Genomic DNA, 14541 nt, shown 5'->3' with positions numbered 1-14541 from the left:
TCTCTTCAGCTTCAGTGCTTGGCTGCCAAGTCAGTCACTGCTCATTGGAGAGCTCAAACACCCCTGGCCACTCTTTGGACATGCATTTTTAGGGTAAATGGACACTGCCTTGACCTGTAGTTAAAGGATGTGATGAATTATTTTCTAACAGTCTGACTGGTGAGGTATTTTCAGGAATAGCTTAATCTTGTCCTTGGTTATAGAAGTCCAGTTGTTGGGCCAGAGGTATTGAATTGTGGGTGGAGTGGTGATTATTACTCTGCCAAGACAAACTTGTATAGCATTGTCATTTAGGGAAATATTTGACCTGTCCAACATACACATCATCTCTAGGACTATGAGCCACTTCATGTCTCATCAAGCAGCTTTATCTAGAGAGTGATAAGCTGTCTTGGCCTTGAGCTTGCTGTTCTGCTGCACAATTCCTTCTTTTTCATGGTGCCTTGTGTTAAAATGTTGTTTCTCACCTGCTGTCTCTAGGTGTACCATCGACTGGAAGAAAGGAAAAAATGTTACAGTTAAAACAATCAAGAAGAAACAGAAACACAAGGGCCGAGGCACAGTTCGGACAATTACTAAACAAGTACCTAATGATTCATTTTTTAACTTCTTCAGCCCAATAAAGGGTAAGTTTGGTAATTAAGAATTTAGGATCCTTAAAATATATGTGTAGATATATATATGTATATATATATATATAATATGTATATATATTTGTTTTTATGTGACTTAAACATTCAAACTATTTATACTGCTGCATTGTAAAGTGCTTACTAGAGGAAGATTGCAAACATCTTGCCCATCCAAACAGATGATTTTATTCTCATGTTATTCTGTAGAATTTGACCAATAGATATGCAGTGTAAAGAGGACCCACAGTATGGAAAAAGTCTCTTGTAGACTCTCTAAAAGAAGTTAACATGTTTTGCCACAGGATGGCTCCATGCATCAGTTTGTTTCTAACATGCAACAGAAATATGTTCCATTGTTGGTCAAGCTGCAGCATGGCGATTTCATTGAAACCTCTGTCAAGTGACAGAACTTTCTGTCATTAAATTCTGTGATTAATTAGTGATCCCTGATACTCTCTACATAATTGTCTCATTTTCCTAGTCAAATGTTAGATGTGTACTCACATATTAAACAATTTAGATGGATTCCAGAGCCAATATTTTTTTCCTGGTACATCTTTCACTGTCCTCTTCTGCAAATAATAGATGAGGGAAGTAGCTTATTTGGTGGACTAAAGGGGTCCTGCAAGAAAGGTGGTGAGGACTGTTTGCAAGGGCATGTAATGACAGGACACAGGAATGGCTTTAGGCCAAAAGAGGACAGGTTTAGGTTAGATATTAGGAAGAAATTCTTGACCATGAAAGTGGTGAGACACTGGAACAGTTTGAGACATCCATAACTTCTCTGGGCATTCTTGAAAGTGTTCAAGGCCAGACTGGATGAGGTTTTCAGCAACCTGGTCTTGTGAAAGATGTCCTGCCCACAGCAGAGGGGTTGAAATGTAGTGATCTTTAAGGTCCCTTCCAGCCCAGACTATGAGGTGTACTGAACAGAATGGTTCTTGATTCTGTTTTGGGTTGTTATGAACTACCTGTCCCTCCTAATTACCACTGCAGATCCCCATGTATGTAGGTTAAGAAACATGGGATGTGCATTTCCAAAGTTGAGGGTGGATTGGTACAGAAATGTCCTTTAATTTTTGTTGCTGCTTGGAGGCAAGGATGGAGATTTGTCTGGTGTGGGTGTTAGGTTGTTCTTTTAAGTACTCAAAGGATGCACTTTTGGAATTACCTCTATAAGATAAGACACTGACATCTGCTGGCTGCAGATAGTTGCATTTTCAACTTGAGAACTGAGCCAAATGGTCATTTTCACAGTAGATCATAGTAGTGCAGAGAAGGGAAATAACATTTTGATTTGTATTGGGGTTTTTTGCATTGATTTGCTGCTTTTGTTGTTGGTTAGTTGCTTGGGTTTTTCTTTAAACAAGCAAAACACCCACCTTATTCCATGCTGGTTACAGTTCTTCTGTAACCAAGCCTCTTTTCCACAGTGCTTTACAGATTCATGTCAAAATGTTCATCTATTTACTTCCATTTGTTTTGGGGGAGAGGAGATGATTTGTAGTGCTCCAGCCAAATGAAGTTACTGTAATTACAGCATTAGTAGAGAAACCAAATATGTTCATCCACATGTCCTCTGAACCCATCCTTGTAGAAAGAGTATTTCCTTCTGCAAAAATCTTCAACATTCAAATGGCAGCTTTGATGCTTTAACTACAACAAGTGAAATTCTTTTAAGTATGGTTTCTGTAGATTTAACTTAATACTAATCTGAATTGTCATAGTTTTAATAGTTACCTTGTGCAGCCTTTATAACTTGTGTTTTCTATGAGAAGATCTTAATACTGTGTTGTGTCATCTTGAATACCGAGATGGATGAGACCATACAAGCATTTCTTAAATTTGTTGTCTTTTCTTTTTGCAGTGTCTGGTGATGGAGAGTCATTGGTAAGTTTTTTGAAATAGCACAATTCCTCTTTGCCACATCCTTTTTGCCAAGTCACTGTACAGTGACTATAGGGTTATTTTATCAAGCATTGTGTATTTTTATTTTTATATTTCCTTTTGACAAAGCTGGGTTTCACCTTGATAAAATGAATGATACTGTCAACTTCTCTAAGTAATCCATTGACAGTTCACTGTTTCACAGCTTGCTGATCCAAGGCATGTCCAGTGGTCGCTGTTGGGAAGGTCATTATTTTCCCTGTCCATTCAGCAGTACTGCATGGCTGGTACCTGACTTCTTTAAAAATCTGTCTGGAATATTCTGAACAGTTCTTCAATGTCAGATGCCAGAGCCAGCCAAGTCTGTATGAGCTTTTCAATAAATGGGCCTCAGCAGGACACTAACCTATGTGTAGAAAGTAGAAAGCTTATACAGAAAATTTGAATTCTGTAAATTTAGATTTGGGTTTTATTCTTCCAAAATTAAGTATACTGAAAGTGCCTGTGACCTGAAGGTTGGTGATGACAGTGTGATGTTTTCCCAAACGTGTTACTTTGAAATATTTTCATCTGCTTCTGTGTAGCACATCACATTTGCAGTAGAAAACTCAAACTGACTTGTCTTACAGGATGAAGACTCAGAATTCACCTTAGCAGCAGATTTTGAAATTGGACACTTCTTCCGTGAAAGGATAGTCCCTCGTGCTGTGCTCTATTTCACTGGGGAAGCTATAGAGGATGATGATAACGTATGTATGCAATTAGTACTTTATTTATTAGTTAGCACATAGAAACATTCTTCTCCTTTTCTGATTAGACTAGGGTGAAGTATTAATTACATGACAATAGCAAAAAAAAAAACAAACCCTGAAGAGATTCCTGCCACTTAGGGATAGGAAAGGGTCATTCAACTTGCTGTAAGTTGTTAATGTGCTTCTGGAAGGGCCTTAGTTTCAGTTACAGTATTTGAATATGCTTACATCTATTACTGCAGAAGTTTTTATGCAAATACTAGTAGAGCTAATTAAAGTTTGGGTTTGTTTTTCAGTTTGAAGATGATGAAGAAGGTGAAGAGGAGGTGAGATGCACACTGTATTTTTTATGGATTACTGATTACCAATTCCATTCCAGTACCAGGAATAATTCTATATGCAGCAGAAAACAGTTGTCCATAAAGGCTCTTGTGCATGATACTTCTTTCCAAAACAGTTCAGCATTCATGACTTGCAAAAGTTGCCTGGTTTTTCCTTTTCATAAAAGTACTTTCTGCAAGAGCATATATCCATTTTTTATCTAGTATTCTGAAAGCTGTTTTCTATCAAGAGTCAGAAATTAAAGACAAGCTTTTTTTTTCCTGTAGAGTGCTGCATGATAAATATCTGTTCCTTAGGTGATAGTGCAATTCAGCTGTCAGTGTTTAGTTGTCATAAGCTTGAAGACTGGGTCTTACCAAATGTAAAGCAAAAAAGGAGCATAAATAATTTAGGCTGGCTCTGGTCTATTTGCAGTAGTGTTGATGAACACACACCATGAAAGGCTTTGCACAAACCCATTAAATGTCACCATTACCAGACTTAAATGAACTAATATCCTTTACATTTTTTACTTTACTGCTTTTGTTGGAGTGTTCTTGCTAATTTGTCAAAGGTGCTGATCCATGACTGTTGTCAGCTTCAGCATAGCAGAGTACATCAGAGGTTATCAATCTGCTGATCTGATGTGAGCTGGCACCTTCAGCAAGCAATCTATTTTCTCTGTGTTGAGTGGTTAAACATTTTCATATTTTTTTAAGCTGGGCATTGATAGAAGTGTGTATGTGTATTTTTAGTCTGTTTCCAGTGCCAGATGTTATCACTTGGATGTAGTTGTGTGTAAAATTGAGTGCAAAAACCCTGCACAGGAAATGCTGTCCACAGTAAGCTAAATAAACAGAGTCTTTGGAGGGAGACTGAAACAAAGAACAAAATTAGGCATATATACCTATTACCAGAACTAAAATTCTAAATAATTTTTTAGGTAGAATTTTAAAAATGGCTGTGGGACTGCAGCAGCAGCATACATAGGAAGGTTGCCTTAAGCCATACTGAGACCTTTATATCATATTTTAAAGATTTTGCATTTAAAACTTGGAAGATGCTGAGGTCTTCTAAATCAGCCTAGTGCTGACATCTGAAACACTCTGGAATACAGTGATAATTTAATTTGCTACTTTGCATTTTGTCCATTACAAAAAGTTGCACTTTTAACCTGTTTTAATTTCTGTTAGTTTATCTCTATTTTGTCATAGGAGTTGGAAGGGGAAGAGGAGGGAGAAGATGAGGATGATGCAGAGAGTGATCCCAAGGTAAGGACTCTTGTGTGCTTAGTCATAAAACAGGTTAGAATCATGAGCAGTGTAGCTAAGGGCATGATAGTTTGTGAAAAGATCAATCAAAAAAACACCCTAGCTTCTAACTGCAGTGTTTTCATTATCTTCAGCACTCCATTTGCTCTTAAAAGAGAAGTTAATGTTTCCACCAGTTGAGACAATGCAGTTTTTGACTTCCAGCATGCACTAAAACTGTGTGCCTTTGCTTCTTAATGGCATCTCTGTGTAATGCTGATACAGTTTTCCTTTAGAAAGGTCATATTCAGATGTTCTTTGGCTGGACTTCAATATAGAATTAGTCTGACAAATCTCAACTAGCTTGTTTGTTTATTTTCTTTTCCTTAGAATTGTTCTTTATCGTTGTCCTGATGGCTGCAGGTTAGACTCTACATGTCTGTGCTTGGTTAGAAATAAAAAAAAAGAATCCTCAGCTTTGAATTTTAAACTTTATGATACCTGACTTAAAATACAGCCTTGAGGGCTAGTGTTCCTTCTGACAGGTATTTTTCAGTCCTTCAGTCATGGTAAATGCTTATATTTAGTGAAGCTGGGATAGTGTTGACAGACTTGGGTTCATGTAGTTCTTAAAACATCAGCTATCAATTTTTTATAAAGACAGATGAAAAAGTGAAAGGCATGCAAAACTGCTTGATCTTTGGATAAAAGTCTTGACAGCAGCTTGACATGTCACTCTTCTGAGTATAGTTTTATACATCACCATATCATTGGTAAATGGTTTTTGTCACTATCAAGAGTCAAGTTTGTTTTTCTTTAATGAGAAATTCTGTATACTAAAGTCTGTCTTGTACAAAGATCAATCAAACCAGGTTAGATTGGTAAAAATCCATATTCTGACTGCTCTGTAGGTTTCAGATGCAGTGGTGTTCTGTAATGGGAAAAAGTTGGACAGCTGAGAAACAATGTTGGTTCTGCATCAACATATGTTTGTGTGAAGCATCCTTCTAGAGGATTTGGTAGGCAAAATAAAGCTGAAGTTATCTTGGAAGGTTATGGTTGTTGCCTCCTGTATTATTTTGTACATTTCACTTTTCATCCATGCTGACCGTTCCTTTCAATTTTTTCCCATTTAGGTGTAATATAAGTCTGTTATTCATTCATACATTTCTAGGTAAGGTGGAATTCCATTCATACCTAACTTCCAAGAGTCCCATTTGTAGTCATGCAATGTGATTTGTTTTCTAGGGTTTTCTGTTTTGTTTTGTGCTTTTTTTTTTTTTTCTCTTTGTATGGGGAAAAGAAGTGGGGGAATGGTGACTTTAGGTTTAGGTTTTATTAGTAAAAAATAGCAAGAAATGGGTGTAGAGATGAGTGCCTTTAAATCATAATTAAAGTAGATTTTTCAGAATGACTCTCTGCCTTCCTGGCACACTTTCTGCTTTGCCTTTGTAGCAACCAAACTGTATTTCATATACACATAATGAAAGATACTGAGACTGGTCAGACTTTATTTTTCCTTGCTTCTGGTTTGATATTGCATCTCTTTACTGTTTCTAATGCACTTGAAAATTATTTTTTAAATATCTTCTCTGCTCTTCCTAAACTCTTCTAAGTCATCAGCTTACTTAGTATACCTTTTCCATCTTATTTATGGTGCCTGACAAAGGCAAGCAGTAACTCTTAGAAGCCTTTTCTTGATCTTCTATGATTCTGCACAGGTATTGTTCTTCTGCTCATCTGTCTGTTTATTTAAAAGAAGAAAGAAAAAGTTCCTTCTGTTGTACTTCTGTTGTATACTGTCATCTTTCACCTTTCTTCCCATTTCTCACAGAGAACAATGCCTGCAACAGCCTCCATACTTCTTCCCCTCCCTGTATTTTAGGCTCGTGTCTTTTTATTTTAATTATTTAGAAGAAGCTGTAATACTTTCAGCTCATTCTATCTGCATAGATAATGCCCTTTCTTGCTTTTGTTAAACTCAAAATGGAGCTGTGCTTTTGTGTTGGTTTTTGGTGCCTCAGCCTCGTGCACTGGTGGTTCACCTGCAGTAGTAGAACATCTGTTTTTCACAGTGGCTTGTGTGTGTTATTCTGCTGCAGTCTGTTACACAGCTGTATTCCCTTCCTACAGTTAAAAATGTCAGCCACCGACTCATTTTTTCTAGTCAGCTTGGAATTTTACTTTGTTTTGGCACTGATACTCCAATCCTGTCCTGTTTTCCATTCTTTCTCCTGCTCTTTTCTCCTCTTTTTCTCTGTTCCTTTCCTTTCTTTGCCTTCCAGTTCCCACCCCCTGTTTTTCTTATCTGAAATCATTTTCTTTTTCATGTACACAAGAATAATTGGTCTGTTTTCCTTTCAAATCCAGTTTCTCCTTTTCAGTCATTTCCATATTACCTCCTTTATTGTTGTAGTACATTTGCTGCATGTCAACACTTTCTGCTTTGTAAACTTTTCCTCCTTCCTTCCTGTGAGTTTTAAGTACATTTGAGTTGTTCAGATACAACCAGATCATTATCTCTTACACAAAGCACTTTTGCCATATAAGTTGTGGCTTTGGAAGACTGAGCAGTCAGATGATTGAAAGTAGCTTCAGAAGTTGTTACAAAACTGGATAATGTAGCTGGTTTTGTCTAGTGTATTTTTCTGTGTGCTTGCATGTCCCATTCTTTAACTGCCTTTATTTCACTATGCTGAGGCTGTGCTTGAATTGAGAGGTAGCTGACAGGGAGTGCAGGGTGCCGGTTTGAATCATGAGCAGAAGAGCTGCTGTGTGTGAGACTGCATGGGCTTCAAGATCCTTTGTCTTTTGTGTTCCAGTGCAAGACCTGTCAGCAGCAAATTCATTTCTAGAACCAGTTGTGCAAGGAGGCAGTTTGGGTTAGGGTTGCTTACTTAACTCCAGCTAGCTCTGGGTTTACACTTAGATATCCTTGCCTTTTCTCATTCAGTAACAGAATAGGAAATAAAGATAAGATTCAGCTTTAGATCCCATAATTGGGCTATTCCACTGAAGATGTTTCAGAAAGACTTTTACCTTCTCCACTGGAAAGGACATCAGATGTAGTACCTGCTGCCTGCTGTGATACTGCTGTTGGCAGCAGACATCTTGGGGAGTCAGATATCTTGATGATCTGTCTGTTCCTGCACGGCTACTTTAGCAGATGGGAAGCTTCCCAAAAAGTGAATTGGAAAAGTAAGGAGATAAAGACTTGATTGCTGTTTGAATCACCTAGGAACATATCTTGCCTTGGGTGTTTAAACACTGAAGGCTAACAGAAATTCAGTGTTTCCTACAGGACCTTTTTGAAAAAAACAAAAATGCTAAAATAAATGGAAATTTTGGGCTTAGTCCCCATTGTCTAGGGTAGATGGGCAGATGTGGGGTTTGTGTAGGAACATCATGAAAGCAGTATCAACTCAGACACACTTTCTCTGTTTTAGGTCTATGCTCTTGCAAATTTTAGGTGCAATTTTTAATTCCGAAAAAGTGATGTAATGAGCAGCAGTAAACAAAAAGCTGTATATTGCTCTGTTAAACAGAATAGAAAAAATAGGTGTGAGTCTCATGCAGCTTGGTCATATCCATTGAAACGGCATTTCAAACTGAAATTAAAGGCCCAGAGTAGTTTTAACTTCTTGCACAGAATAGGTGAATATGAAATACTTTGAAGATATTAAAAATCTTAAATCCCACCAATTTTAAGATTAACTTAAATCTGCTTATGGTTACTGTAAAGAATCTGGTTTACCACAAGAATTCTTGTCTCTGTAGCCCAGGTAGTGATCTTGAGTGCATGTGTTTACTGCTAAATTTATTTTTAAATAAGGTGTAATTCCTCTTATCTTTGCCAGTTCAAGTCTCTCTGGCATTTGTTGCCTGGCCAATGTACTTCACTACCTTTCTAAGATATCTTGGGAAGTTAATTTAGGGAAATAGAACATGAAGGGAAACCTTGCCAGGATGGGGTGATAAATGGCACAGGGGCTAAGGCAGATCAGTGGTAGTGGTTGGCTGACCCAGTGTCAGCAAGTCTGGGTTCTGCAGGAAGGGCAGGCTCAGGCTTTAAAGCCCAGCCTGAGGGAGTGTGGAGTGTCAGCTCTCCATCAGGAGCCAGTGAAGGCCAGAGATGAGTTTCAATGTGCCTGCTGGAGCAGCTGTAACTGGAAGGGGATTGTGGTCTCTGTGCTGGTGTCCTCTGGAATTAGGCTGTGAGATGCTTTGCATGAGGCTGAGAGTAGCTGAAGGCAGCGTGGAGCTCACATGCTGGCTTCCTCACCAAGGGCAGTGCTGTGTGTTAAAGTGGATCTGAAATACTGCCTTGATACTTAGGGCTTGCTTAAACATTTTGCACAGATACACCCTTGAGTGTAACACAAAAATAGCAGTATTTGTCTTAAAATCCTCCAAGAGCTGACTCAGATCCGGTAACCCCTCAAACTGTGTTTGTTGTTTTTTTGTCTGAGAGCAGTAATCAACACTGAAAGGTCCTTTAAAAAGAACTTTGTGATCTCTGTGACTCAGTTTTTACAGAATAAACAGTTAAATGCAGTAAATATGATTTAAGTGTTTACAGAAATAAGGAAAAGATAATGAAGTTTATTAGAAAATAAAACAAGTGTTTTGGTTGATCGTTAAAATTTGGCGGAAATTATTGCAGTGGTCAAGTTAAGTGTGTCTTGATCTAAATATAACAGGTGACTAGGAAGGAAGGAAAGAGGGAGATGGAAAGATTTTTTTAAAGTACATTTTAAATAGCAGATTTGTTATTTTATCATGGCTCTTATCCAGAATGCTAAGAGGAGAGGAAGTGAGGCTGCCTGCACACCATGTTCAAATACCAAGCAGTTAAAAGAAGAATACAAACGCTTAGAAAACTTTAGATAAAAACTCTGCTGGATTTTGCCTGCTGCCCTTCAAAAAAGGAATGGCATGAATAATGCACTACCAATGGCAGTTGAATTTTAATTTAAGAGCAAGAATGTTAATTTTGTGTTCTGTGTAAACATATCCCTTTTTCTGTGTTAAGTCCCTGATCAGTGCAATTTAATTCACATCAGTGTTATTTGAAACTCCAGGCAAATGAGAGAGAACAAAGCTAAAGTTAGCCAGATGTGCTGGGTGAGGAATACCACAAGGAAGAAGTCTGAAAGGTCTCTGACACATCTGTGCATTTGGCTCTAATTGCAGTGGGAATGATAGTGACCACTCTGACTGTAAAGACAGTTTTTGTGAGGAACAGAACAGCAGCCTGAATTTAGTGCAGATTATCAAGGGCAAAACTTCATAAGGAAGTTTAAACTAGTTGCAGTTATTCCTCGTTTCTAGAGGCAAAAGACTTCAGTTGTCTTAGCTCTTGGTTACTTGATGTATACTGAACTTGGCATGGATACATTTTTTTATAACACATAAACCTCTTCTTTAGGATAGTAACTAAGAAACATTTTACTCTGCATCAGTGATGTTCAGGGTGTTGTGTTTTATACCTGTATTTTTCTTTACTAGACTGCAGCAGGTTTCTGTGACTGCTGCTTGTGTAATAAAGGATATTAAGAATGGTGAGGGGAGAAGCAAAGTGGAAATTCACTGAATAAATTATCCTGCTTTCTAAGAATGCTGTTTTACAATGGAAAGAAAGCAAGAAGTGCAGTGTAAACCTGAAGTTCTTAGCTGTTTGAGTGCTTGTTCTCATTCCCAAATGCACTTCCTCTTGCCAAAGGGGAAGTTGTTTAACTACCTAATGAAGGTGTTTTTACTTTTACATATTCAGATTAACATACGGACTTCTTGCCCGGTGTTAAAATGTTGAATTGTTACCTGCTGGTGATGCAGAACCTAGAAGAAATCAACACATTAATTACATTTTTATCACCTTAGCAGAAAGGGCAAGGCTCCTAAGGAAAAACTCAGACGTGCTGCAGAATAAGCAGCCTGCCTTCCTCTCTCCTCAGAGCTGGAGGAGGTGGCAGTTTATTGTTAAAATTGTTTAATAGGCTGGAAGTCAAATAGAGCCTCTGGTTGAAGGGAGTAGGTGGTTGTTTGCTTTCTTACTTGTGTGAACCTGCAGGATGCAGGGTTAATAGCACAGAAATAGATAAATTAGGGGTACCAAGCAGCTGGGGGCAAGGGGAAACCAAATAAATGTGGTGACTCTGTTGGACCTTTATGATGTAGCTTGAGCTTTCATGTAGCATTTTAGTACATGCTAGCAATACCTAGTTAATTTAGAACTACATATCCAGTTCCTCTGTATTTGTTGAAATGTTTTCTTTTATGTCAATTTGATTTTTAACTGTTTATTTTCTCTTTTTCACTTTATGCAGAAAGAGTCCAGCCAACCTGCTGAATGCAAACAACAGTAATAAGGAAATACCACTTGGAAGTGATATTTGAACAACTTGTAACAAATAGTTGGATACCTGGCCTGCAGTTCAGGATATTCTATCGCTGCAGCACAATCTTATTAACAATGCTTAAAATTAATTTGTTTTAAAATGCATGATTTTCACTAACTTTATTGCTTAACATGTACAGTGGCAACTTCAATGCATTTGGGAAATATGAGGTTTCAATAAAGCACACTCTACAGCCGTTGGTACACTGTAGCTAAGTATGTCAATAGGCCTTTAGAGCCTTCTGCCCTATGCATAGGAGAATAGTCCAGACTACCATGTGAGGATTATCCATTTTCTTGCTCAACATTGAAAATTGTGGAATAGCAATGTGCTGAGAAGCTAAAGTAAATGGATTACATGTATGGTAGCTGAAACAGATAGAGCAATATGACTTTTTTGCTAGTTCCCTCCCCACTTTTTTAATGTTTCTCGCAATCTACAAATTGAACTAGTGCTTGAGCAGTTTTAAATGTTATATTTATTATCTCAGTACAACCAGTTGAGTTGAAGTAATTTTACTTCATTGAAGAGGGTGTCATATTTGAGACTTAGTTGTTCATCTTACTATTTATTTATTCATGTTTGTAAGTACTTTGACAGAATTAGTGCTTTCTAATAGTTTTTAATATACTTGAAAAATCTTCTTCCTCTTTTGCATACAATATGGATACTTGTAAAACAAGTAATTCAAAGTGGTCTCAATGTAGTAGTCTAGACAGAAGAAGCAAACTCACAATCAAAATGACAACTCTTCTGGATGAAGATCAAAATGCAAAGGCCAAACTGTTGCTGTTGGTGGAAGTGGGTTGCAGCCAAAGAACCAGACAATTTCCAATAGTCTTACTGCTTAGTGTCCAGCATGAAAGGACCTTTCACTATGAACACAGAAATTTATCAAAATGAATCAGTTCAATAAATCTGAAGTTTGGGTGTCTTACTTGCAACACTGAAATTATTCCATTCCACAGTTTTTCTTTAAAAGTTCTGAAGTCTTCAAAACTACCTTTTGTTGTTGTGTGGCACTTAAGGGTACACATTTCTAGTTTCAGCATCCATTACCAACCCCTGGCAGCAGTTGAATAGCAGCTGTATCAACACTGTGACCAGGCATGTAGAGTGCTCCAGCCTTACCTTACACATTTGTAACTTAATACGGTGTTTTCAATTTGTACAGAATAGATAGAATATTCTATTAAAGTTGTGAAACATTACTGGTGGTGCCTGTCTGGTCCCTAATGCTTCCTAGGAGAAATGAGCATCCTGTTGTGAATGGTGGAGTGTTAAACACAGCACCTTCCAGCTGTTTGGCCACAGCTCCTGGCTCAACATCTGCCTTTGCCAAAAGCTAAAACAGGAGCCCTTGTAAATATAGCAGTGTAGAGTTCTTTGATGTAAATCAGAACAAACTTGCTCAATTTGCAAGCAAACAGGCTGGAATCTTTTACAGGAGTTGGGGTTTTTAGGGAGGCTGTGTCATTACAAGATTCCACATGATCTGTGTACTTTGGTCATGGACTGAATGAGGTGCTGGGGGCCAAACTGGTTTATGAATACTGAGGTACTCCCACATCTGACCTTGCAGTCAGAAAATGTTAACACTAATGCTCAGGTGCCATAGTATTAAGGCAGGAATGAGGAAAGAAGGCATGAAAAGGAATAGGTTCTGGGCTTTTGTTTTAAAAAACTAGACTTTGTAACCGAGTCTGACTGCAGTCCGTTCTGCCAGACATGGAGAGAGCAGTGTAAAGGCATTTCTGACACTGACAGGAATAACGAATGGAGCTTGCCCTTGTGTAGACTGGCTCAGCACAGTGCCAGGGCCAGCAAATAGAGAGATTTGACCTGGTTGGTTTCTCTATATTAGGAGAAAGTGAATAATAGTTCCCCATCCTCAAGCAGTACTTTCCACTACATGGTTAAACGGGAGTGCTGCTACCTGGAGATAAACATCTGCAAATTAGCACACCAAAGTAATTTATGTGCATGAATCCTGAAAGGCTGACTTTAATTTTGAGAAAACGGGAAATTCCAGAACATGTGGAGCAAATGTGCCAACATCTCAGGAGCCAAATGAGCTGGGTGGGTAATGAAGCTGCCTAGCAAGATGTTCATCCTAGGGAAAGCGATGGGAAAGCTGAGCTGGGATTCGTTCAAGCAGAGTTAATGCCAGTTGACACAGCCTAATAGAAAACAGATCTTGTCAAAACCCAGCCGTGCTCTTTCCATTGCAGATCTCACTGATAACAGCAGAGATGAGCAGTTCTTAGACTTCTCTGTTTTCACTTACAGACTTTGTCTACAGGAAACGAACTGGTACCTGTACAGCTCATTCCTCTAACAGTATGTAGTGATGAGGTGGTGGTCAAAATTTCATGGTCAGATAAATCCAGGCTGGACAGAGTGTGGGTGTGCAAAAACCCACAAGTTACTGTTTGAATGAAATTTTTTTAAAAATAAAATTGGTGTGTTTTGAAGACTGGGCCTTGAGACAAATAAATTAATGCCCTATGTAAAGCTAGTGAGAATTTTTAAAAATGGTGTGATAGCATGTGTATCCATGCCTGATTGCCATCTCAGCACCCTGATAAAAACCCTGAAGTTTTGTCCATGGGAACACACCTTGGTCATGCAGCCTTCATGTTGGTGGCATCTCATTTGAGGGAGGAAAAAACTCCAGTTCTGGGCCTGAAAGTTGAAGCAACTGGAAGTACTCCAAGAGAAATTCATCTGGCGTGTCACCTGCCTGGGATACAGTGTGATTAACAGCCTCTCAGCGCCTGGGTTGTCTAGGAAGAGAGCCTTGGAGCTACTGCCCTGCTGCCCTATCTGATACAGGAACAAATGGTGAATGCTCTGCTGCCAGCTGAAACTCGGGGACAGCCTGTGGTTTCTCAGGAGTGCAGCACAGCATCAGCAAACCTTCCTGGAAATTCGGTACTCGGGATAACAGCTTTCGGTTCAATTTCGGTACGTTCAGTTATTTGGGGTTTGCTATTTGGTCAGGATCTGTGGTACCTGGAAAAATTAAGATGGTCTCTGTGTGTTTCCACTCTCCTCATTAAACGAGCTTTTCCTGTTTTAAAATAAAGGAGACTCGTAATAGATTCACGCTCAGTTAAATGCTGCCTTGCCGGCAGTTCCTCAAGCAAATGAAGTCTCTGGGAAGCCAGCTCAGCACAGCACAGTCCCGAGGAGCCCCACGCTGCCCAGGGACACGTAAGAAGAGGTCAGACTAGTTCAGCACGAGGAAATGGCTCGCTCCCTGCGAGCTCAGCGATGCAGGGTGAGTTCAAGATGTGAG

At 38.8% G+C, this 14541-nt stretch overlaps 1 protein-coding gene across 7 annotated transcripts in view; it reads left to right on the top strand.

Moving 5' to 3' along the window:
* Positions 1-13685, top strand: part of NAP1L4 (nucleosome assembly protein 1 like 4) — a 29240-nt gene extending 15555 nt beyond the window's left edge. For 4 of the 7 annotated variants that reach the window (XM_079308454.1, XM_079308453.1, XM_079308455.1 and 1 more), the window contains 6 exons: positions 481-626; positions 2500-2522; positions 3149-3268; positions 3568-3597; positions 4807-4863; positions 11169-13685. In XM_079308454.1, coding sequence (XP_079164580.1) covers positions 481-626; positions 2500-2522; positions 3149-3268; positions 3568-3597; positions 4807-4863; positions 11169-11207 — 415 coding nt within the window. In that variant the 3' untranslated portion in view covers positions 11208-13685. Of the gene's footprint in view, positions 1-480; positions 627-2499; positions 2523-3148; positions 3269-3567; positions 3598-4785; positions 4864-5978; positions 6017-11168 lie in introns of all 7 variants that reach the window. The other 3 variants (XR_013774585.1, XM_079308456.1, XR_013774586.1) reach the window with 3 other exon arrangements.
* The last annotated feature ends 856 nt before the right edge of the window (positions 13686-14541 follow it).

The sequence above is a fragment of the Erithacus rubecula genome, assembly GCF_903797595.1.
Source record: "Erithacus rubecula genome assembly, chromosome: 6".
NCBI lineage: Eukaryota > Metazoa > Chordata > Aves > Passeriformes > Muscicapidae > Erithacus > Erithacus rubecula.
Note: the sequence above shows the minus strand (reverse complement) of the source record. Positions and strands in the feature narration are given on the sequence as shown.